At 34.4% G+C, this 27,343-nt stretch overlaps 2 protein-coding genes across 3 annotated transcripts in view; one reads left to right on the forward strand and one right to left on the reverse strand.

The window, feature by feature from the left end:
* Nucleotides 1-6,699, reverse strand: part of LOC132558796 (pyruvate carboxylase, mitochondrial-like) — a 37,833-nt gene extending 31,134 nt beyond the window's left edge. For both annotated transcript variants that reach the window (XM_060223413.1, XM_060223405.1), the window contains exon 1: nucleotides 6,630-6,699. The gene's annotated coding sequence lies outside the window, so the exon portion shown is untranslated. The remainder of the gene's footprint in view (nucleotides 1-6,629) is intronic.
* A 96-nt stretch (nucleotides 6,700-6,795) lies between these two features.
* LOC132558610 (TAF6-like RNA polymerase II p300/CBP-associated factor-associated factor 65 kDa subunit 6L) lies at nucleotides 6,796-18,008 on the forward strand. The gene is made up of 12 exons (XM_060223203.1): nucleotides 6,796-6,881; nucleotides 8,837-9,273; nucleotides 9,741-9,827; nucleotides 10,580-10,730; nucleotides 11,844-11,903; nucleotides 12,359-12,447; nucleotides 12,628-12,705; nucleotides 12,966-13,067; nucleotides 14,304-14,428; nucleotides 14,751-14,883; nucleotides 16,265-16,393; nucleotides 16,798-18,008. The coding sequence occupies exons 2-12, from the start codon at nucleotides 9,103-9,105 to the stop codon at nucleotides 17,944-17,946; spliced, it is 2,274 nt and encodes a 757-aa protein (XP_060079186.1). The 5' UTR covers nucleotides 6,796-6,881; nucleotides 8,837-9,102; the 3' UTR covers nucleotides 17,947-18,008.
* The last annotated feature ends 9,335 nt before the right edge of the window (nucleotides 18,009-27,343 follow it).

Consider the following 27,343-nt stretch of genomic DNA (forward strand, 5'->3'; position numbering starts at 1 on the left):
ACCATATACCAGGTTAACCATATACTGCAGGTAAACCAGAATGTACCAGGTAAACCACATACATGTTAAACAATATATTGCAGGTAAACCAAGTAAACCATATATTTACAATGTACCATATATCAGGTTAATTCATACTGTACATTACCGACATGGAAAAAGTCTTCTCATAGGATAAACTTTTAGAAAAACTATGTTAGACTTTCCATACATTATGTGCAACATCACCACTGACCACACCAGGAAAGTGATGTTCCCTGACCACACAAAATATAGCAACCAACAAAAATAAATCACAAGATTCTGTTGAAAAAAATACTGCTGAATGACACGTTCTGTTGAGAATCTGTTGTCAATCATAAATTATAATCATCTGCATATATATACCGGTATATATATATATTCCAGTGTTAAGTACAAGCTCTTTTAAAAATACATTGAATAATGATAATTCTCTACAATATGTGTACCTGATAAATGACACATTTCAGTTGAATCTGCTGTTGATTATAATGCAAAGTTACAGATATGGATCCCCTTACAATTAAATAAAGAGCTGTCCTTGATACATTGATGTTTATGTCCTTCTGAATTCTGCTTACAGTTAAACATGTAAACACTTTTCACTATATCCTGTTTTACAGGTGTGAGTCCAAAGTCCACAGATATCACAGAATCTCTCTCTCTTTCTCCATGTTATCTTATATTCAGCCTTATATTAATTTCGTCCATAGTGTATAGTTACCAAAGCACATGTTCATTTACATAAGGCTGAATTGGACAGCCTTATATTAATTTCGTCCATAGTGTATAGTTACCAAAGCACATGTTCATTTACATAAGGCTGAATTGGAGAATACAGGTAATGATAGCTAAAACAAAATTAGTATTGCATAACAGATACATCAAGGGAAATATTACATGATTTGCCTTTTTTATCTTGTTTACACTTATTGATCACTTGTGTCTCTACATATACACTACATTGTATGCTAGCTCCTGTTCAGTACCATCTGTCATGACCCATCAATTCACAAGTACCAGTTGAACAGAGATATACTATCTCCTATAGCTACTTTATTTAGACTGACACATATATTACACATCAATTCATCCGAATTTTATCAGTCAAAATCCTCAAAAAAATTCTCTTTTCTTTTGTCTTAAGCATGTTAAGTACCTGGTACATTGTCAAGTTTCTTAAAATAAAAAAAAATTGGTTAATCTTTTATTTACTTAATTTCAAATTTAGGAACATTTTCATGAAGAGTAGATGTAATCCATACACACTTACCTCAAACACATGACATACACAACAAAAGCATCATTTGGCAAGGTCACTCGTTTCATGGTACACCAGTTTTGTATCGAGTTATATATAATTGTGTAGATTTACATCTCAAGTTTACTACAGCGGTATATTTTTTCTACCAGCTATGTACCAGTTTTTAGTGGTATCTTTTCGGTAATGAAGGATGTGTACTACATTTGTAGGTAACAGTCCCATTAATCAACCACATTCACACCAGCTATCCAGAGTATAGAGTAAACAACCTCTGTGATATTTCAGTCACCACAGTTTATAACAGAACACAATATTAGCACATGAGCTATTTCTAACATAAACATGACTAAATTAATCGTCAGTTGCTATAAATTGAAGAAGTTCTATTGTTTTTTCTCTTTATACTTGAAACAAATAACAAATTCAACAATGTTACCCTTAAATAAATGTACTGCAATTATATGCAATTATAGTTCCTAGAAGGTTAATACAAAACTGACCTTAGGTTGAGTTCTTGCTGTTTTTATTTCAGGTGGACTGTACACTGCAGCAACGGTCTCCTAACTTTCCACGTTTACACATATAACAGAGGTCATTATTTAGTTCGATGCCCCCGCTAAGATTTGAACCTGGAGCCCCCGACTTGCTAGTGTGACACTCAAACGATCAATCTAAAGAGAAGTTATCTCTAGCCGAATGGTATAGTGTTTATCAAGGTTACAAACTCCTCCTGCAGGAAATAACTTGAGTTTCCAGAGATTACAGCGATGTCTGTGAGACAAAGCTAAATATTATTACTGAGTCCCTACATCGGCTGAATGTAACAGGGGTCATTATTTATTTCAATGCTGTCGTTAGGATTCGAACCTGAGGTCCCTTGCTTATTAGTCTGACACTCAACTGACTGAGCTAAAGAGAAGTTCTCTCTAGCTGAGGCTTATATTGTGGCTAGTATTTACCAGGTTTACTCACAACTAGCCTGAACACCATGTTAAAACATGTTAATTTTTTATGTTGATGACCTTGACCTTAGTGAATTTGTTTAAGCTTTTTTGAGGCCATGGCACAGCAGGAGAGCAGAGCACTGTGTGAGTTTCTCTTTGACCATATTGCTCACCCCAGCATATAACAATATTTCTTGGGGTGGAGGATTTGTATTGTTGCATGCCCTTGTGTTGATGCAGGAGAGTACTGGACGTGTCAAAAATTTCTAGTTTCAACTTTGTTTCTGTATAATGTATTACAAATGTATATGGAAGATTCAAAATCTTTTGAGAACTTATTATTCACTAGAAGTTATCTAAGTTTCAGAACCGAAATAAGTGCATCCCATATATATAACTCTTTATCCTTTAAGGTTATCTGATCCAAAATGAGGTATTTACATGTTTATGCAGTCAGAATAAATCATATGCTGCCCGTCAAAGGTATATAATACATGTGGGTTTTGACATATACATGTTTAAATATGTATCTATCAGATCCAAATCCAGATCCAAATCAGATATGCCTGAATCGTCAATCAAATGTATCATTTCTACAATAAGGTATAATAATGCGGTCAAAACATGGATATAACCAAAACATTTTCTAAATTTCTCAAAAAAAAAAAGTAGATGTTTGTGTACAATATGACACCAACACTGTACCAGTTTGATGAATATATGATAATGTCACAAACCTTTCCAATATTTGGGATAAATCACATAGCATATCCAATGCTGAATATTGTTATAGCATTCATTTAGTATAAATATATTTTGTTCTTTTGCCTGAGGCATGTATACATAGCCAATGCATATTTTGTGGTGCAAAAGCACTTACCTGTGTTAACATAGGCACTAAAAATGCTATCATTACACATGTAAGTGTGTTTACTATACTGTGCTGTCAATTAAGTATTATTCCACATAGTAACATGCATCCAATGTGAAATAGGCATTATCTAAATGTGAGCACAAATTGATAAATGGGTTGCACTCTGAGATATAAGATATAACATGCTAAGTAAAAATCTGCTTGTTACATGGCTACACATAAGTTGTTAATACTCCAATTTTAAAGGGAATTCTATGAACAGTCACATAATTCAATTTAAATATATCCTTAAATTTTGCATCAGACAACCATATCATTTTCACATGTTAGATCACTGAGCTCTTCTTGAAATCACACTTCCCTTCGATCATATTTTAGTAACCACATTTATCAGGTAATTTTAATTTGGAACTAATTTTTAGGTTAGTTCAAACGACAACTTGTGAATAACATTGAAGACTTGGAATGGGAAAGGGTACAAATCTTGCAGATATGGCTAACTTAACATGGCTAATGCATGTTTTATTTCAGGCTTATTGTGTATCTAGCATCAGGTACCTCCACCAGTGTACACACAAGTGTATAATATAGTGACAATGGGATACAACTTATCACACTGTTGGATGTAAATGAGATTTCCTGTTGGCCTAAAAGGTATAAAGAGCCAAGTCATATTGGTACCAATACATGTTTATATCCACAGTTCTTCCTGATCAGTCAGAAAGAAGACTCAATGTGACTTTAGTAACTCCTGTTGTAACCACGAACCGTCTTCAGATTGTATCTTACCCTTGAAGGAATAATGTCCCCAAACACCCTTGCCTTAACACCGATCCTGTTATGCCATGACTACTGAATGCTGGCGATGCCCTATATTTTACAAGCTAATGATATTTGTTTAATAACATCAAACTTTAATAAATTTGAGAAATTTTTATTGCTACATTTATGTATATATTTATGTACCAACATTTATGTGCTGACATAGGATGTCACAGATGAGTAAGTCATCTGAAGCTATTCATGCATAGTGACACAAACTGAGTATATACATTGTTTACAGATATACAGTTGCCACACTTCATGAAACACTGGCATCTTAATGGTGAACATTTAGACATGTTACACGCTGTAGAACAATTTCATCTTTATGAACGAATTATGAGCAGTGTGTAAATTTGTAAATAAACAAGGGATTCAAAATGGATCTTCACACAAACCACTATTTGATCTTATTGGTTCTATGGGCAGGTGTTTGAAAGGTCTCGTAATGGGTCCCAATCCAAAACTGTCCTGTATTTTCCCAACTATGAACATTTTTGTAGGATTTTTTCTGCGGAGTCCATAGCACGTATTTAAAAATTTTGATGATTCCAAATACAAAGACATATACATGTATTGGGCTCTCAAAATTTAAGCGAGTTCTACAGAAAAAGCATGAGCCAGGCAGGACTTAAATATTTGTGTACCAAAAATCACTGATGACCTTTTGAAAGATTAGCGGTTACTGTCTGCATACAAGATGTCTAGTCTGGTTTAAGTCATTGAATAATATTCTAAATTTAAATTTTGAGAAGCATTCTAGATTCTGAGAAGTCAACAGGATTTTTTCATTGCATTCACACATCAGCAAGCATATACAGTATAGTTGAGGTGATTTGGCTCTTAGTCGCATTGCAACCAGCTCTCTTACACAGTATATAAAATATTGCCATCAAAATTATAAATAACAACAAGTGTGTACATTTGTAACTATGCCTTTATATAAAACCCAAAATGGAAACTAATTTCCAATCTAAGTCTGTGGTTTCAGCTTATCTGCATTTCATAAAATTTTACCTTTGTCAAAAAAGTAAAATAGCAATATCAGAAATATATATAACACAAAGCGTGTTATGTCTCAGTCAATATTTATAATTTACAACTTTTGATATACATTTCAAGTGTCAACAAATACATACTACATGTCAGGTAGAGCATATATGCAGAACTGAAAAATCCATTTCTAAAATATGTAAATTACAGGTACATGTAAGGATAGAATGACTGTTTTATTATTATTTTTTTTTTTTTGGTCGTTGTATAATGAAGAACAGTTGTGTATATTAATATTTAAGTGTAACCGCGATGAAAATGATGACAATTTTAGTATTTAGTATTGGTAATCTTTCCTTTCATAAAAGGAAGTTTTTGGTCACCACATACCAGGAAACGTGTTACACCATTTGAATAATTTCAAATGTCACTTGTTTGGCTAACGTACATTTGAATACAACTTGTTAGGATGCTCAGGTTGACCGTTTATAAAATTGATAAGCGTTCCACATTGTTTCGTTGTATCTGTATAATAATTACAAAGTCCTGTACTAAGTATTAGATATAATATGATTCAAATATAAATTTGAAATGTGTTTTCTATATCATTCCTGTCATTTGAAAACACCAGCCCACCTGGAAATAGGTCAATAGTATACTAATAATGGACAAAAAAATTGTCTAGTCAGTATTTAGTTGAAACAATTTCTTATGTAATATTTCAAAAATATGAAACTGATGTAGTTTACTGGCACATGAAAAAGCAAACTTAGGATTGTCACTGTAAATGAAAGAAGAGAAACATATGTTAAGAATGGACTGTGAATGCGTGTTAGACCTATGATGATTTCTGTAAAGTATGTACAATATCACAAACATTTCTAAACTAACGATAGAATGAAAGATTGCCTAAAAAGTATCCATAGCTCGTCAACGTAAAAGGATCAATATTATTGCTTAGCTGCTAATCCTCAACCCTCGCCATTCCTGCAGGAGTGATCTTAGTACAACATTGGCCAGGTAAAGAGAAGGCTGTATATAATCCTCATCAATGGACATCGCTGCGAGAGCGATGTTCCAGCAACATCTCTCAGGTGGCATTGTGGGGTGTTTTTAATCCCTTCTGCTCACCCATTGCTCATCGCTCCCACAGAGTTTGAGAACCAAATCACCTCATTTATACTGTAAATTCACTTTGTATGCTTTATTCATGATCCATTCATTATGGTGCAGAGTGGCACATGTACAGCCGAAATTTTTTTATTTGTCCATCAATAACGAGTAATGGTAAAGTGCAAACTTAAATGCGCTCCTGTTACTTCATTACATGGATTTTTTCAACTTTTCGTGGCTGTCATGTAAATAGCTAACATTTCTGGAATGTATTATCATACGACATATACATCACTTTTGCAGCGAGAGCAAATTACATGTATGCACTCTAATTGGTAATAACACAATTAACAGTATCCCTCTTGAATCATTCGATAATGTATAAAACAATACATTTGTTTTTTTAGAAGACTGACATAGCGTAAGTACAATACAAACTTGATATCTGACCTGTTGCAAAACACCTTGTTCCACACACACGATACACTCGCCTGTGGAGTTACTGAGATTGCTGATCGAACACGTGCAGACGACGTGATTTTGTTGCGCTCATTTATATAATCTCAAATGCTTAAAAATCATGTGAAAATATACTTACTTAATTCAACGATATCCTTAATAACGAAATGACACACAGCTCTGCTTCGACCGAGTTAAGCTGTCATGTGCTATGAACCTACTTTGATGATGCTGAAGAAAACACGGCTATCTACGAAACTAAACCTGGATATAAAACCGGAAGTGAACATTGAAAATAAACATGGACGACACGGGCAGTAGCAGGTGCCCGCCGGATAACGTTTACAGTCAAAATGCATTATTTCATTCATCAAATTAGCTTGAATCGTAGGTAAGAGAGATGAAAGTTTCTTTTTGAGACATTTGAAGGCGATAGAAATAGTCTATGTGTATACTTGTCGCATTTACCGCTTTTACTGACATTACTTTTGTTTTCCAGTTTTCATCGGACCTGCAACATATCTATAGTTAATCATTTTTCTCGACGCCTCAGTTAGTTTTCATATCTTGTGCTATTGATTATTAGGCAGAAGCTATACCAAATGAGCTAAAGAACAAGGGTCGTAGTATCGGTATACAGTATTTATTTAACTCCTCTGCATGAAATAACTCCGCGGGTAACTATGGCTTGATCTATTTTGAGTACCGATGGGAACGTTGATCGGGTATAATCTGTTTTTACTTTTCATAATCGATCATCGTTTGTCAGTATTTTTCTGTTTTTTTTTCTTTGTTTTAGCAAATACAAACATTTATATCATGCATAATAAATGTCAGTGTTACAGAATAAATATAATATTAATTCCACTGTGAGTGGATAAGTGAGTTGGCGTTTTACGTCAATGTTAAAAGAAAAATAACAATGTCAAATAGATGGAAAAGCCTATCTGATATTACAAATAATCATTTATGGATTTTTTTTTACAAAATTTCAATGAGTGATTTTTTTATGCTTAAGCTTGTTCTTCTATTCCGTTTAAGAATAATTAATTCAGTTATCATATACTGATCTGTATTTTTCAGATCCAAGCTTTAGACCTACAGATTAAAAAAGATAATAAGGGAACAGTTGATGTTTGTATACATAGAAACTGGAACCCTGATGAATTGCTTCCTTCAATACTACTCCCGTTACCTTCCAAATTCTTACTCAAAATGCCTGAAAACCTGATTGAAATGACTTTCCTTTATTATACATATAATCCTGGTAAATACTAGCTCCATATATTGCTAAGCTAGAGAGAACTCCTCTTTAGTTTGATCAATTGAGCGTCAGTCTCAGACTAGAAAGTCAAGTGTCCCAGGTTCAAATCCTAGCAGAGACATTAACATAAATGATGACCTCTGTTATGTCGGTGCCCACATATAAATAATAAAGGGACTTGGGAATAATACATAGCATTGTCCCACAGACATCATTGTAACCCCAGGAAAATTTTTAGGTTGAGTTTTTTCCTGTATGGGGAGTATGTAACTCTGGTAAATACTAGCCCCAATAAACTGTTCAGCTAGAGTGAACTTCTCTTTAGCTTGATTGTTTGAGCACCAGTCTAATAAGCCAAAGTTCCTGGGTTTTGTTTCCTAGTGAAGGCATTGTAATAGATAATGGCCTCTGTTACATACACTGTATATTTTGTGCCTTAAAAAGTAAGAACTTATCTGAAAGTCATAAACATTTATGTACATGAATATTAAACATTAAAACAAATGTGAATTCAATTTTGCCCAGAATTTAGTTAGTTATTAGCTTTAGGGAATAGGCCTAGCAGAAGGTACTTGATGGAAACTTGCAATTGGCTGCAAGCTGAAACAATTGCAGAACAGAAAAAGACTGAATAGCAACTCCTGAAGCTATATAAAGTAGTTTGTATACTTCAACACACACATTTACTTATTGGTCTTTGGTTCTTCTTTCAGGATTTATTCGAGATTTTCTCTAATTCCCCTCAACAATTCATTTTGACTCTTTAAATTGACAAAGACCCTCTATTTACTCTATTTCTTATATGATGTGAGACCCAGGATTCTGAAAATTCATGAATTTAAGGATTTTAGAAACAACCTTGCCACTTTTTTTTGATGAAAGTGATGTTGTTGGGTGTTTAAATTTGGTCTGAACAATGATCCTCAAAATGATTTGATAGTGGTAACAAATTGTTGCTTGTAACTGCCAATCATACACATGTATATGGATATACAGTTGTGTGTGAAAAGAAAAGATAACTAAGCCCAGGACAAAAATCAACAGTAAATTATCTTTATATATTTTTTCTTCTTTTTCACCAGGTTACAGATTGGAGGACATACATGTGCATCTTGTAATGAGAAGTAGTGACGAAAAAAAAATGATGGACCGGTTGGAAAATATTGTTTTAACATAGTATAGGGATGAATTTAAATTGAACAAATACAATTATGATTTGTCTGCATTTCTTACAATATGCAATATTGCACCAGTCAGCATTTTAAATGGCAGATACTGCCATATATGTTTTTAGAACTTGAAATGTATTAGAAGAAATATTACATAGTGTCATAAAACATCTGTAATTATGGAGAAAGAAGATAGAAGACTCCCTATCATTGATGAGAAGAGGTTTGCCATCCTGACAAAGGAATCAATAAGACTCATTGCAGAAGCTGGAGGCCATTCAGACATACCTGATGATGTAGCGTCTCTGTTAGGAGAAGATGTCAGCTATAGACTTCGGGAGGCAGCTCAGGTATTAAATCAGTGATGATTATTGCCCTGTTTTACAGCTGATAAAAAGTCTTTTTCTCTGTAACTAAAAAATATTGTCTTTACAAAAAGTTGTAACACAAACTAATAACGGTTTTTGATTATAGAAATATTAAGTTTTGAAAAGATTGGTTGAATTTTATAATAGTAATTTTTTGAAAACTAGTCAATGACACCATTAGGATAGTGGTAAGATTTGCATCTTTGTAGTGTTATGCAAAATGTCTTCATATAGTATTTATTGTCACTGAACCCATTTTAAATGATGATGACTGAAATATATGGTGCAGAATAATAATTTATTACTAACTGATAATGATTATATGTGTCCCTGATCTTGTATTCATTAATTGTTTGATTATGTTAAGAGAAAGGATATATTTGATACAAAAATTGTGAAGTTATATATGCATGTAGTTTGTATGTGCAATGATATTTTCTTGATTCCAGAATGGGGCACAGTATATGAAACATGCCAAAAGAAAAAAGATGACCACAGATGATTTTAATAAATCTCTTAAAGTCAGCGATATTCAGGTGAGTTAATTTATCTGTCAAGGAATGCACTGCTCATGAGTCAAGTTGATTTTCAAAGTCAGTGATATTCAGCTGAGTCCATCTTTCACTTGAAGTCAGCAGTGTTCAGATGAGTCAAGTTTTCATTTACAGTTAGTGATATTCAGGTGAGCCATTCTGTAAGTTGAGGTATGCAGTGCTCATGAGTCGTCTTTCAAAGTCAGTGTTGTTTAAGTGAGTCAATCTGTCAGTCAGGGTCAACAATGCTCAGATGAGTCAAATTGTCTTTAAAGTTAGTGATAACCTGGAGAGTTAATCTTCCATTCACCCTGAGTCAGTAACATCAGAAAAAGTTAATATGCAATTATATAATATAAGTTAATGATATAAAGAAGCACAGCAATCTTATTTAGAAGAATGTCCCTTGTGTTACCTATCACATTAAAATGTGTCAGCTTACAAGCTCTAAACATTATGAAATGAAGTCCTAATAAATGTTGATGAATATGCCAAGAATTTCTACTTTCTTTGTACCAAGAACTTACGATAATGCTCACTGTATTATGCATATTTCTTATAAGGTATATTTATACCTTGTTTTCTGATAAGGAACAAAATATATTTCCGTTAACCGCATACATTATCATGTGTCTATCATCTGATAGATGTAAATAATTAAGATATTATGGCAAACATATAGATTTCTACTATTCATGTTATTTAATTACATTCACAATATTTTATATGTATTTTGCTCCTTCTTGACTTGATAGCCTATTGCTGGATACCGATCACCTGAAAATTTGCCTTTCCGACAGACCAAAGATGGAGAACTCTTCTTTGTTGAAGATTCAGAATCAAATTTTGCCAATGTTGCCTTCAGTAATTATGTTCCGAAAAATCCTGGAGAAACCTCCATTAAAGGTACATTTATAAACATAATACTAGATTAAGGGATAAGGAAACACAAGTACAGACTTGTGAAATATTTGAATCAGCTCAACAGATAGCTTCACATGTTTGATAAGCTTTTCATTGCTTACCCTATACCCAGTCAAAATATGAAAATGCATTTCAATATTTATAAGGTATTTACATATCATAGAAAGTTTTACTTAGAAAAAGTATATAAGTTTTGAAATTTGCATGTCATGTTAAATCATAATTTCAATTGCAGAATCATAAAGTCTGTAAATAGATTGCCCCACAGTGACGTAACTGTTCCACCTTGTATTATGCATATTCATTAACTCTACAGTTAATTTGTCACACACTGACTTAACTGTTACATCTTTATATCATGCATATTCTTTAACTCTATAGTTAATTTGTCCCACACTGACTTAACTGTTACATCTTTATATCATGCATATTCTTTAACTCTACAGTTAATTTGTCACACACTGACTTAACTGTTACATCTTTATATCATGCATATTCTTTAACTCTACAGTTAATTTGTCCCACACTGACTTAACTGTTACATCTTTATATCATGCATATTCTTTAACTCTACAGTTAATTTGTCACACATGACTTAACTGTTACATCTTTATATCATGCATATTCTTAAACTCTATAGTTAATTTGTCCCACACTGACTTAACTGTTACATCTTTATATCATGCATATTCTTTAACTCTACAGTTAATTTGTCACACACTGACTTAACTGTTACATCTTTATATCATGCATATTCTTAAACTCTACAGTTAATTTGTCCCACACTGACTTAACTGTTACATCTTTATATCATGCATATTCTTAAACTCTATAGTTAATTTGTCCCACACTGACTTAACTGTTACATCTTTATATCATGCATATTCTTTAACTCTACAGTTAATTTGTCCCACACTGACTTAACTGTTACATCTTTATATCATGCATATTCTTAAACTCTATAGTTAATTTGTCCCACACTGACTTAACTGTTACATCTTTATATCATGCATATTCTTAAACTCTATAGTTAATTTGTCCCACACTGACTTTACTGTTACACCTTGTATCATGCATATTCAATCTTGGTTTCAGCTCATTGGCTTGCTGTTGAAGGAGTCTCTAAAGTGTCATCTGCTCTCCATCAAAATCTCAGTAAGTTTTTTGTTGAGTGAAATGTCCTTGATATTTTACATTCTGGTATCATAACCTTGAATTTATGGGAAATAATAATGTGGTATATGTTTGGAGATTTATATATTGGTAATCATATGCATTGTGATGTCATCAAAGAATGCAATATAGAAAATCAATCTAGATTTTTGATACCAGTCTTGAAATGTTGTTTTCATTGCTTGTAGAATATATGAGAAACAGAATCTTATGTTCATTTCCATTTCATATGAGATTTATTAAATTGGTCACAAATTTTTCATTTTACCTTGATGAACTAAACAACTCACCAAATTCTTTTACCAATTTCTTTTGAAATGGAAACTCATAAAAAGATCCTCTATATATTGTTAAGGAAAGGGTCGAATGTATTTTTCAACACTTGGGTGTCCTATGCTTTGACCCTGGTAACATGTTGCTGTATATTTTATTTGTAGTCAAACCCATCATTAAACGCGAGGATTTACAGATGTACTTTGACAATGTAACAAATGCCATCCTAGGTTGTGACCCTGATGCCATGAAGGTTGGTATAGATTGTTTTTAATTATGAGAAAAGAAGGTAATAGAATGTATCCATAGATTTGTAAGTACATCCTAATTCTAAATTTCATGCCGAGTTGACTGAATATTTTATATCTGTCAATGTTGGTTCTATCATTGTTTGGTGTCAACACCCCAGTATGGTACTATTGTTAACTTTCAGATTGCTCTACAAGATCTCAGGACAAACTCCCAGATTGTCCCCCTTCTTCCTCGCTTTGTCAGTTTTGTTGCCAATGGGGTAAGTACACTGTAATTCAGAAAAGTTTATGTTACTGATTCGCATATGTGTAAATGTTTTGATGAACAAAGATTGACAACACTTGTAAATTGTTACATAAGTAGTGAAAAGATTGATGTAGGGAGTACAGGCATTTCCCTCATCTTCTGATGTATCTTTGGAAAAGCCTTGAGGAGTAATACATGTCTTTGTACAGACTAGTGAAAGTAAGGTATGAAGTTTGGTATCAGGTGTGAACAAAGTCTATTATCTTTTATCAGGTTAAAACAGTGAGCCATGATATCTGCCAACTGACCAAGCTACTTCATACCATAAAAGCACTCATCAACAACACCTCATTATATCTGGAGCCACAGCCATATGTAAGTATTATACCAGACAACACCTCACTGTACCTGTATTATACCATACAACACCTCACTGTACCTGTATTATACTATACAACACCTTACTGTACCAGGTATCATACTAAACAACATCTCACTGTAACTGATGCTTAACAATATCTCATTGTACCTGGGGTCTGTCTTGTATGTGCTTTATGTTTGACTTGACGACTTGGTTTGACATTTCTATAAATTGACAGCTGGTTTCAGTTCTTTATTACTTTTTTTTTCTCTGTTTGACAGTTGTAATTTTGTGATGCTGTTCATTTTCAAATACTTATTTCTATTAGGTTGTTTCCTCTTGGTACCTAATTATGCACTGGCTCAGATTGGGACTGATCCAAAAACAAAAAAAGGCCAACAGGCGGCCATTTTAGATTTTGATTATGAATGATTATTATTGCTGTTTCCTGTAAAGTACTGGATGAATCATTCTCAAATTTCAGATGAAGGTTTCCTTTGGTCTCTGGTTTTACCTTTTTGATTTTGACACTGAAATGGAAATGGTTTAAAGACTGCCTTCTTAGATTTTGACTAAAAAGTCTGTTATCTCTATTTATTCGGAGGTACGAGATGGATACTCATCAAATTTCATGAATGGGTTTCCCTTGGTCTCTACTTGTGACCTTTTACTTCTGAGACTGATCTGAAAAACAAAATAGCTGATAGGTGGCCATCTTGGATTTCGAATAGGAAAATTTGATATTGCTATTTCTTGGGATGGAACTTCATCAGACTGCATAAAAAGATTCCTGTTGGTCCCTTGTTGTGCCCTTTTGATTTGACTTTGGGGTTGATCAGGAAGATGAAATGACTGCTGTTTGGATTTCGACATAGAAAAATTGTTATCACTATTTCTTGAGAAGTAATAGATGAATCTCGGTCATGTACAGGTTTACCTTGATCCTGAATTGTGCCCATTTGATTTTGAGACTGATTTGAAAAACAAAATAACCAACAGGTGACCATCTTGGATTTGACAATTAAAGATTATTATCCCTATTTTATAAGAGTTTTTTCAAATTTCTTTTAGTAAGGAGCAACAACAGAAAAGAAAAAAAAAACAGATGAGGGAAGAAGGGATAATATCCAATGATAAAGACCAAATAAAGGTTAAACAACGGTCAAGATTCATCAGAGATCTATAGTATTTGTAAGAAATGGACATTCTTTTTCAGTTAAATGAAACTTAAAGGGATTTTCTTTTTATAGTTAAACCTAATGGTACAGGGTACCACTTACTGTCTGCTGGAACCTCTCGCTGCCTCCATTAATCCGTCCAACGATCATTGGGCTTTACGAGACTATGCTGCTCGCCTACTGGCTCAGATCATTATGTAGGTATCAAGTAGGGTACTTCTCTCTGATGATTCATAGCTAACTCTTTACAAAAAATATATTAGCAGATAATTTTCTGTAGAGCTTGTAACAGTTAGCTCCCTTTGTTCTGTTGTTCACTTAAATGAAATCAATTTACTGGTAATATTAATAAAAAAATTATGCACATTTATAAAAGGAAGTTATTAATCTGTTAACAAAAATATAGTGTATTAAAATGCACTGTGTATTTTAGAGGTAACAACAAGGTCACAAAGCCATATAAACATTTGCTATAGAGTTTATACATGTGGTGTTAAAATTGTATTACAAACTTGTCAGGTCCTGGTCTAGTCCCATCAACCATCTGCTGTACAATACTGTGAAGAACCTGAAGGAAGTTTTATGTGACCATGCTAAACCTTTCTGTTGTCATTATGGTGCTGTCATGGGGCTTACAGCCCTTGGTTACAAGGTCAGTATTGGGGGGTAAACCAGAGTCTTATCTATGTCGATTGCTCTAACAATTCATGTTTCTATCTCTAAACATTGATCACAAAGCCACACCAAACTGATACCTAGTTCTTTGGGGAAAAATACTTCTGAAATCTGAAGAAGAGAAGATTTTTTTAAATTTGTGCCTCTTCTAAAAAAATATCTGAATCTGAATTTGTTTTGGTCTGTTTATAATATTACATAATTCTAATTTGGGTGACTTAATGCTAGAATGGCAAGGAAAGTGAAGCATTGGGAGCATTTGCGTTAGACAACTATTTGCTCAATTGAAAACAGGCATTGTCTATAACCCAAACACGAACTGTATGTGATGTATGTATATATGGTATATGTATGCAAACAAAACGACACTGGATATATATCCTGCAACTGGCAGCAAGACAGTGTTAATAATTATCAACAGTTAGGCAGTTATTGTTTGGAATATTGAATCCTGAAAATAAAATGGATATACATTAACCATATAAATAATTTCCCTTTTAAAGTCAGCACATCTGATCTGGGTTCATCATGTAATTAAAAAAAAATCTGCATTTTCACTCAAGATGGAAGTATAATTATAATTATTCTGAAATTGATTAGAAGTAATTGACAGGAAACAGAACCATGGCTAGAAGTCTTAAATTTTGGAGTCCTAGGGTCAAGTTGATGTTTTTTTTATAAAAATGTACCTAAAATCAAATAACATATAAACATTAATTTGAGCACTTTTTTTAGGTTTTGAAACCAGTTATTGCTCAATCTTACCATTGCTTTCTCCAAAATTGAAAAATAAAAATTCTTCCCTGTTGCTCCTACTTGCTCAAATTTCTGGCTGATTTGTTCTTTTTAAGAACTAATCTTAATTACATTTAAAACTATTGTTAGCATATCTCTCCTGTGGTCAGTTTGGATATGTGAAATCAGTGGGAATACTCACAGCCAAACCATCCAAATATAGCACATCAGGGAAATCCAGAACTGAAAGGTCATTGGATCATCGATTTTTATGCTGGGTATTTGTTAAATACTCCAATGTGTATGCTTCTCACTAGAATTTCTGCAGAGGGTTACAATTGTATTATTTCATTAGATTTCTTTTCTATTGGTTTTAAAATTTACACAAAAAATTCATTCTGGTCGCTTACAACAATGCAAACCTGTCATGACGGGATCAAGGCGTTGCAAACATTAGTAAATCAATCTAGCTAGATCAGTAAAGATTTTCAGCAAAAGAAATACCTTGTTTTTGTTGGAATGGTAAATTGAGGTGTACCCTTTCCACAAGAATGTGTTATAAAGTAAATAATTTTGTACAGAATCTCCCTTTAATAGTAATTTTTGAGTTGTCTCCCTTACAGCCAGTGGAGGATGTGTTGATACCTCACCTTCCCGTCTACTGGCCACATCTCACTTCTGTGTTGGAGGACACATCTTATGCCAATGCCATCACAAAGGCAGATGCCCACAAGGTCCATGGTGCCATGCTGGTAGGTTGGAAAATCTTAGTTAACCAAACAGATTCACATACCAAACTAAGATATGTTTCCAAAAAAATAATTTAGAATGGAATATCAGGGGATATGTATACTGGTAGTGGTGATGGTATGTGGAAATCTGTAACATGTTTTCAAGAACTTTATTAATAAATATCTAAAAGACTAGGATAACTTTTAATATTCTTTTAAAAGAACAAATTATAAAGGAAACTGAAAGTTGCTAGTCTGTGTAGAAATAGACAACAACTTCAGTTATCATTGACCTATAAAGGTAGATTTTAGTATACACCTTAATATAGTAAGAGATAAAAACACTCTAACTTGCAAATGATGAAGTTTTGTTATCTTGAAATTTGTTCATGTTAATCTTAGTCAGTTATCACTTTTACTTTCAGTTGGCTGTAGAATTTGTGATGAAGAAGCATATCCGAAAATTTGAGGAGCAAGTAGAAGAGTATGAAAATAATAAATTCAAGTTAAGTGTCAAACCAAAGGAGCAGGCATCTCCAACAAAGATGGATACAAGCAATTCCCAGCAACAGGCCTCACTGGGGCAGTTTTATAATGATATGTATGATTACTTTGGTGATAGTCTAGCTATCCGACTTCCAGATCTGTGTGAAAAAATTGATCTCAGAGGAAAAGTGTTTGTGGCTAAGAAAAAGGAAAAAACAATATCTTTAACTGATCCAGAGGCTGCAAAAAGTGGGGATGAACTCCTCGCAGAGTTCATGGAGCAGGTCAGAATTCAGGAAATTCTAGATAAGGAAAGACGTGAGAGAGAGAGAATTGAAAATGCTAGACTTGAAGTATTAAGAAGAGAAAGAGAAGAGAGGGAACGTATACTTAGAGAAAAACAAGAAAAGATTGACAGAGTGAAACAAGCAGAGCAGGACAAACAAGCTCATGAACTTGAGTTGTTAAGACAGCATCACATGCGACGATCAGCAGAGTTGTTAGAAATTGAAAAGCAGAGACATAAAGATATGCTAAATCAAACCAAAAAGGACCTACGTGTGTTGAAAAAGCCAAGTTATAAGGAGGTAGATACCGATGATGAAGAAGATGAATTTGGTGATGATAGAAGAAGGTCTGTTCCTATCAAAATACCTCAGCAACCCCAAGTGAATCGTGATGTGGAGGCAGCAGAAGATGGTAGTTTTCCAGGGTCGAGTCAATCTCACCTAGCTGTGAGCACCGTCAGTGACACTAGTGAAGGCATCAAACTCAAGTTTGTTAGACGGCCACCATTAAAAATACAAATTAAACCTCTAGCTGTACCATCACCTCCATCACGTGATCAAAAAGACTCGAAACACAGTGGTAAAAAACGAAAACAGAGTCAGAGAACTAGCACATCAACATCTTCTAATTTTGATGCTTATGAATTTATAGAATCAGATCCAGAAGATTTTAAACAACAGTTATCATTTAAGCCTCATTATTATTCATCAGAGGGTGAAAATTCAGATGGTGCAGGGCATAAAAAGCCACTAACATTGAAACTGAAGGTGAAGGATCCACGTGATTTTACATCAGAATAACAGGTGTAAATATAGTGTCACCAACAGAAATAAAGCCTGATATAAATTAGAAATGATTAGTGTATCTGTGTTGGTTCTCACTGGTCCATCATTGTACCTGTTATGTTTGTCTCTGATTCCACTTAGTATATACCAAAAATCAGCTATGAAATGTCAGCACTGTCTATACTAGAAAACTTTTATCTCTTTTACTTAAACTTTACCGAGTAAAGTTTCACCCAGGCCTAGTAAAACTCTTACCATGACAAAATTTTACCCAGTACAATTTTCACTCCAATTGTTGTCAGAAAAATATGTTGCTTTTTTTCTCCTATTATTACAGTTATACAGTATCTCCTCTGCTAATATATGTCAAAATGCCATTATAAATTTGCCTCAAGCATGACACATGAATATTGAAACTGTGATGAAGATTTTTCTATAGTAACCAGAATGACATTGCATTATGTGAAGTTGACTGTGTAATTTAAGACTATTAACACACTTTCCTTAAGAGGATAGACGATGAAAAACTGTGATAAACATTTAGTTATTTATGTATTCAAAGAAAGAGAACTGAATTGTATGTTACATGGGAATATTAATATTTGTGAATTATTGCTATACACCTGGAACTGCCAGGTGAAAAAAATAGGATTTGTTATGAAAATTTTATCAGCTGTTCTCAAAAAAGTTAGTAAAGTTTCAGTATCAGTATGGACATCATAGTTACTAAAAACAAAACCAACTTTTTTTAAGTTATGAAGAGTGAAGACAATGAGAAAAATATTGTAACTTTAATCTTGGTGTCAACCTGTTTTTTAACATTTCCTACACTAGTAGAGAGAGCTGACAATGGACTGTCTCAAATTCATAGCTCACATGGCAAAAAATAAGGTGTAGTGCAGCATCCATCACCTGAATCCAGATATTGGCCAGTTGTTTCCTCAAATAAATGTCCCTGACCTACTTTTAAGATCACATAAGTCAAATAGGTTAAAAGCTTTAAATCACTCATTGTGTTGATTTGAACACAAACATATACTTACTTGTGTTAGGTTAGAGTCAACTTGAAGCACAGACTCAAACTTTGTTTATAAATGGTAAAACACTTCCTAGGATCTTAAGATTCCTGATGTTTGACCAGCATGCTTTAAAATTCATCATACTTTAAATGTCCCACAAAAATATATTTAGAGTAATTATTTTTGACTATGTAGGCTGACCATGTTGTCGTCTTGTTAGAACCGATCTTTTACAAAGTCATCAAGTAGGGAATTATTTCCAACAATCTGTGGTTACAAATGTGTGATATAGTGGTGAAATTACACTAGCACCACTATGATATCTCACTAGGACTTCATGTTGTAATGTAACTTCAGATTCTTTGATTCAGAACATATGTTTGTAGGAGATAAAAAGTATGCAGCCAGCTGTGATCCAATAATATGAAAAATCTATTGAAGTATCTGTTGATATGGAACTATATTTTAATACATATGTATTTACTTCCATATATTGGTTTGAAGAGGATCATGCAACAGAGGTCATTATTTCAATACTTCCATTTGGTACTAGCTATGCTGGAATTTCTAGCTTATTAGTCTTACTGATCGAGCTAAAGAAGTTTCTCTAGCTGAGAGGTGTATTGTGGCCAGTTTTTATTAGGATTAGTCATGTAGAAAAAAAAATTACCAAAAAGAAATTTTCTGAGAGATGGCTGGGACAAATTTGTATTTTGACATCCAGTTTGCTTCATCCCCTAGAGGTCTAGGGATGGGGCCTTGAAGGGGGAGGTGCTGAAATTAGATTTAAAAACCTACTCCTCCTTTCTGCCAGATTGGATTTCAATAACTTTTGGCCTGATTCATCAATAAGGGAAGGCAATTATTTCCTACATTCTGACATTTGATTCGACACCTAGGGACTTCTGGGTGGGTCCCCAAAAGGGAAAATATGATAATATTTTGCTTCAAAACAATACTCCTTTTTAATGCTTAAATGGATATCAACCAATTTGGTCTGAAACATCATTGAGAGTGGGGATCATCAATTCTTAAATTCAGAAAGTTTATTTGATCGACCCCTAAGGACTTTTGGGTGGGTCCCCAAAAGGGGAAAATAGTCAATACATCTGTATTTTGTTTAAAACACACCTTATTTTTAATACTTGAATGGATTTCTGAAACATAATTGATAGTGGAGAATCATTTCTGATCTTCAGAAAGTTGATTTGACACCTAGTGAATTGGGGCTGTGGCATCCGAAAGGAGAAATTAGACAATATTTTGCTTCAAAATGCTACTTCTTTTTTAATGCTTGAATGGATTTCAACCAAGTTTAGTCTAAAACATCATGGAGAGAGGGGAATCATTTCTTAAAGTTACAAAGTTGATTCAATCCCTAGTTAATAGAATTGACCTTGATCCACTCGAAAGGTCACAGGATCAAATATGTTAAATTGTTATAATTTTTTGCTCAATAACCCAAAAACATCAAGGATGGTGATATAAGGCCTATAGCATGCTAAGATGAAGAATTACTAACTTTGTTAATTTGAGCAACATTGACGCACTTTCAAGGTCACAGGTATCAAATGTATGAAAAACTTTAAATGACTTCTTCTCAATAACCAAATGACCAAGGATGATGATATTAGGTCTGTAGCATGCTAAGATGAAGGACTACCAACTTTGTTTATATGAATGACATTGAACAACTTTTAAGGTCAGTTATCAAATGTGTTAAAATAAGTAAATGATTTCTTCTCAATAACGTCAAGGACTAGGGTGCTGATATTGAAAAATTTTTCAAGGTCATAGTGGTTAAACGTGATGAAATGCTTAAGCAACTTCTTCTCAATATCCAAAGGGCCAAGGGTCTGGGCCTGTAGCTTGCTTTTTCAACAAGTAATATGTGCGAGATAATGGCAATTGTTTAGTGCATGTATAAAGAATATGATTTCAAGTTTTCAGAAAATGTCTAGATGAACCAACAATGTCTTCTATGTAAGCTGAAGAGTAGTTGAGCATATATTTTAGACCTATTTTGCCTCTTTTATATGTCTTTATAGTCAGATGAGCCTCTTTTTTCTACATCCATATCCTATCTACAATGTAGATGACCACCCTTTAGTTGTCACCCAGTGGTGCATGATTCCTTCTCAGGAAGCAGAAATATGGACTGGTCTGTGTTGTCATGGTTATGTACTTGGGCAAGATACTTTACACCCGAATTGCACTTGAAAGCATTTGATGGGCATCCTGTATGTTGTCCAGTGAGTTAGCCTTCAGCTAGTACAAAGAGACCTTGCCACAAAATGACCCTGGCTATTTCATGAGGTGATAAACCTACCAAACAAATGTCACCTAGTCACATATTTACTCTTCCATCATTAAATTAGTCACATATTCACACTCCACCTGGTACCCAGTCAAATTTTCACCCTTCATACCTTGCCCAATCACATTTTCACCCTTCATACCTTGCCCAGTCACATTTTCACCCTTCATACCTTGCCCAGTCACATTTTCACCCTTCATACCTTGCCCAGTCACATTTTCATTATTCATATGTAGCCCAGTCATATATTCACCCGTCATCTGTCACTTAGTCACATATTTATTCTTCATCTGTTCCATAGTCATATATTCACCCTTTACCTGTTGCCTTGTTACATATCCACCCTTTATCTATTGCTTTGTCACATATCCATTCTTCATCAGTTCCCCAGTCACATATTCACATTTTACTTCTAGCCCAGTCTTTTTCACCCTTAGTCCATGGCTAAGTCACACATTAACACTGCACCTATTTCCCTGTCACATAGTCACATTTTACATATAGCCCAGTCTTTTTGGCCCTTTTTCCATGATTTAGTCACATATTAACACTGCACCTATTGCCCTGTCACATTCACTCATTATATATCGCTCCATCACAAATCCATTTTTCATCTGTTCCCAAATCACTCATTCACCTTTCACCTATTGCCTAGTTTTTTTTAACCCTTTATTCATGATTCAGTCACATATTCATGCTTCACCTGTTGCCAAGTTTTGTTCACATTTCATCCATGGCCCACTCACATATTCACCCTTTATCCATTTGTGTGTTTATAATCATAAAATCTAATTTTCTTCCATACTGCTCTAAATGTGATTAATGAATGTGGTACAGCTTGTGAGCTAATATTTATTGGCCTGATAACAACAGTTATATAAAATACAATGAAAAGTTCTCAGCATACAGTAAAAAAGTACATGTAGCACCTAATCTGATATTTCATCATTGGCAGACCCATACGAGAGCACACTAGGTACAGTCGCAGATTACCTTTTCAATCACAACCAAAACTTAACATGGATAAGAAAGCATTAACAAAAACCTATATTATGAAATTGGATAAGATAATTTGACAAAATTTAAGATACACATTCCTTTTTTTAAAACCATATTTTTGAATGAAAATGAAACACTTAGGACAAAGGAAGGCTGACGTATACACACACAAAGTTTACAAAAATGATCCTTCCATTTCTTCTCCGGAATAGCAGCAAGAAAAGAAACCTTTTCCGTCAAAATTCCAAAGGCAAATTTTGTCTTATTGATGGTGCAATCTTTAAATTGAACTTCCTCAGCTACAAACAGGGAGAAATTTATACATGAAAGAGAATGACCAGTAGAGCTCTTCCTAAGAAAAAACAATAAGAGGTTTTGAAGGCTATACTAGGTGGACGACAGACCTCCAGGGGCGTAGCTGCATTTATCTTTACAAAAAGGAAATTATTTGCCCAGTCATGCTATCTTTCCAGCTTTTAGGGGGCTTCCACCCTCTTCAGTCCTGATATCCTATGCCCCTTGCCTCAGACAAAGGCAATCTGTCCATCTTCCCCATACATGGGACTTAACCTCTTTGCATATAGAAATACGAAACAATCAAACTCCGGGGAAGGGGTAGAATCAGAATAGGACACAATAAAAAATAAGGAGGAATGACAGATTTTCAGTTTAGGTAACATGCTCTCCTCTTACCCAAAATGCTGGATCCATGCATGTTCATGGCCTTTCTAAGTGAACTTTTAAAATGACTTCAAGACATAACCCAAAACAATGTCAATGATTAAACAGCATAGGGGTATCACTTTTTACTGCATGTACCCTTACTCTCTGTGTGTTTAAAATGTGTCCCCATGAAATGACCATTATCCAAAAGTTGTAAACTTGAGGGACCACTGTGATTACCATGTAATGTCAGTTTTTTCTGGATTTGAAATTCAAATAGGGTTATGTTGAAATGTTTATAGTGGTCTACTCCAGACTTAAACACATGGTTTTGTACTGTAGGCATTGATTTTATGAAAATTGCTGTTTGTGAACATTTGTCTTGCTTTCTCAGGGGAACTCATGAAAAATGAAACACAATGAAATAAATTGGCTAGTATTGTGTTGTTATAGTTCTCACTGACTGGAAAATGAAGGTCTTATACCAGCAGCTTTTGTAAGCTCCATTAAAATTGTAAAAGGTTCCCTTGAACTCCTGACAAATAAGATATTATTGCAGCTTTATGTGTGGAAATCTACCTATAACTCTAATACATTGCGACTTTGAGGTAAAGCTTAATATTTCTTACGAAACATGTAGTGCATTTAACTGCAAGGTTAATAGGTTGTGACAGTTGATGTGTTGGTTTGTCACCCTGCCTTAATCTGGTGACCTTTGGTCTTGTGTTGGTTTGTTACACTGCCTTAATCTGGTGATCTTTGGCCTGGTGTTGGTTTGTTACACTGCCTTAATATGGTGATCTTTTGCCTGGTATTGGTTTGTTGCACAGCCTTAATCTGGTGATTTTTTTGCCTTGTGTTGGTGTGTGACACTGCCTTAATCTGGTGATCTTTGGCCTTGTATTGGTTTGTTACACTGCCTTAATCTGGCGATCTTTGGCCTGGTGTTGGTTTGTTACACAGCCTTAATCTGGTGATCTTTGGCCTTGTATTGGTGTGTTACACAGCCTTAATCTGGTGATTTTTTTGCCTTGTGTTGGTGTGTGACACTGCCTTAATCTGGTGGTCTTTTGCCTTGTGTTGGTTTGTCACCCTGCCTTAATCTGGTGATCTTTGGCCTTGTATTGGTTTGTTACACAGCCTTAATCTGGTGATCTTTGGCCTTCTATTGGTTTGTTACACTGCCTTAATCTGGTGATCTTTTTGGCCTTGTTTTGGTTTGTTACACAGCCTTCATCTGGTGATCTTTGGCCTTCTATTGGTTTGTTACACTGCCTTAATCTGGTGATCTTTTTGGCCTTGTTTTGGTTTGTTACACAGCCTTAATCTGGTGATCTTTGGCTTTCTATTGGTTTGTTACACTGCCTCAATCTGGTGATCTTTTTGGCCTTGTTTTGGTTTGTTACACTGCATTAATCTGGTGATCTTTTTGGCCTTGTTTTGGTTTGTTACACTGCCTTAATCTGGTGATCTTTGGCCTTCTATTGGTTTGTTACACTGCCTTAATCTGGTGATCTTTTTGGCCTTGTTTTGGTTTGTTACACTGCCTTAATCTGGTGATCTTTGGCCTTGTGTTGGTTTTTTACATTGCCTTAATCTGGTGATCTTTTTGGCCTTGTGTTGGTTTTTTACATTGCCTTAATCTGGTGATCTTTGGCCTTGTGTTGGTTTATTACAATACCTTAATCTGGTGATCTTTGGCCTTGTATTGGTTTGTTACACAGCATTAATCTGGTGATCTTTGGCCTCGTGTTGGTTTGTTCCACAGCCTTAATTCGGTGGTCATTGAACCTGTGTTAGTTTGTCACCTTTGAAAGTTAGTCAAGGTCAGTCATTTGTACAATTGGATAAACATTCATAGGAACATGATTTATGGCATATATGACCCAGAGATGCTTGGTTTCTGGAAGAAGTTGTTTACAACTCATTTGACCCTTGCAATCTTCAAAGCAATTTTATGTCATTATTAAAAGAAGCTTGAAAGATCTCAATATTCCATGAGCTAAATGTATATTTCTAGGAACTGGAGAAGATTTTAGATTTTCATATATCACTTTTGACCTAAAAATGTCTCAAAGAAAATGTACAACTGAAACCCTCTAACATTTCTGTCCAAGTAAAAGTCCTGCATGCCATTGTTTCTTTCTGACTAGCTTCCTTTTTGACACTGAGGCTCAGGTAACAAAGAAACAGCAAGCGATACGAGCCCTGTTGGCCTGTTAATTTTGATGTACTCACCAACAATATTGGTGCAGTGGTTTCATATCTGGGTGTAGAAGTTTAACATGACAATACTTAGAGTAAATCCTGTGACTAAAGTTTTAAAGACCTTGTGATCAACATGCCTTGCAACATGCTAACACCAGAATTTCGAGGAGCTAGTACAGTTTAATTCCTGAATGAAGACAGGAATGTGCAAGATCATGTAAAGCTCGAAAGTGTGTCACATTGATGTCTTCATTTATTGTCACTACAGAATGACTCTAGGTACTCAAACATCAAACGGTGACAAAGTACACATAGTGTATGACAATCTGACAATAACCTTAGGTTTGGTATACCGGTGAGAAGATACACAGGCATTCTTTGCGGACTGATCAAATGTTTTCCAGTACAAGGTCACTAATCCATCTCTGTTTAAAATGAGAATAATTACTGGTTCTGTGATGGTAAATTGTTTCTGTCACATCCTAGAAAGTTCAGTTCTCATTACTTTGCTGTGAGTCTGAATAGTCTCAAATGAATCCTATAATTTGGTAAATGTCAGAGGTATTGAGCTATATTGATAGCCAAGCAGATGTCTTAATTTAGCTGCACCATATGTTTATCCACTTGTTCCCAAGAAGAGAGAGAACAACCTCCAGTATGAGTTTTTTTTTCCTGCTTTTGTATACTAGTGATCACCTTGGTTTAATGCTATAGCGTATCGCGTGATCAGGTTTGATTACAAGTCTATGGAGCACAAAGGTGGAGAGACGTATCCATGCAGCAGTCTGGACAACATTCTCAGATGAACTTGGTAAGTCAATTTGTATCAATTTCCAGATCTACACTCTGTATTTTGTCTGTAATTCTGTGTACTTTGATGGGTCCTTGTGTATCTGCATTTTGTTACTGATCACAATCAAAAATACTTATTGCAATAAGAGTTCACTGGAACAACATGAAAGCACGCAAGAATTCAAAATAAAGAGGAACACTCAGACCTTAGAAACAAAGTCAGTACCTTTGAAATTGTTGAGCACTTCTAAAAAAAGGAAGAAACTACAAACAAAACAAATAAATTTAAATGTAAAATGGAACTAAGTATCAAAGTCGGCAAAGTGAATCAAGTCTTCCTATTTCCTGTATCTTCATGTATATTTAATCAAATTCAATACATTTATAAAACATTATGTACCACATTCACAAAGAAAAATCGCTAAATTGCAAGCTTTCAATGCATGTAATTATACAGTAAATGCTAACTTGGTAATCATGAGTGTAGCTCTCCAGCTCAGAATACTAGAAACATGGGCTGTTTTTGTTTGAAATAAGGCAGACCTGCTGATCTTATTTTATTTTCAGGTGACTTTTGACTAAGCCTCTCAGGCCCTGTATTGATATGTGTAGGTCTGTACCAATTTATGCTGTACATGTTTATCTAATTGCTGACGAACAATTTATTTTTAGCATTAACAAACAGACCCATGGTGAATGTCACAACAAACATTCTTAGCTTGTCATACATACAATATTTTCATCTTTAACATGACTTCCAACACAGTTTCTACAGCTTTTGTCTGTTTATAGAATGAAAACAAAATCACACATGGAACTTCTGAATTGATTTCAGATTTCCTTTCCTCTGTATTACTCTACTTTAATATCGGGTTTTATCAGATATTGTTGGATACTCTTGCATTCTATGCTACACTAAGTTTGATGCTGCCTTTGATATCATTGACAAAAATGCAATCATGTATTTTGAAAAGAGAAAAAAAACCCTAATTAGGCTGAAATCTGAAACAATGAAATGAAGAGAAACAATTATATTTGTAATAGTTCCTACTTGTATGTGTAAATGGTACAGAATGGAAACAAGTATCTCTTTATTGCCATCGATTTGAACCAGCATAAAGTTTTAATTTCATTTTATTGTGGGTTGTTGGGTGTTGGGTAATGACAACCATCATGATATTCTTAACTATTGCATTTCTGCTGAAGCCATAAGATAGACAAGCAAAACTGTCCCACATGGTGTCCTCTTACTGACTCCAGACTTGCTGTACATAAATAAGCCGGCTGACCTTTACAGAAAAAGAAATGATTGTGTTCATCTGGTTTGAAATGATAAGTTGGTGAGCTGTAAAGGCTTTCACTGCACTGGTCTGGCTGGATGTATGGAAAATCAGACAGCAAAAAATCAAATTTG

Source organism: Ylistrum balloti, unplaced genomic scaffold (genome assembly GCF_031769215.1).
Source record: "Ylistrum balloti isolate Yb309-2 unplaced genomic scaffold, AGI_CSIRO_Ybal_v1 Utg369660, whole genome shotgun sequence".
In the NCBI taxonomy this organism is placed as follows: domain Eukaryota; kingdom Metazoa; phylum Mollusca; class Bivalvia; order Pectinida; family Pectinidae; genus Ylistrum; species Ylistrum balloti.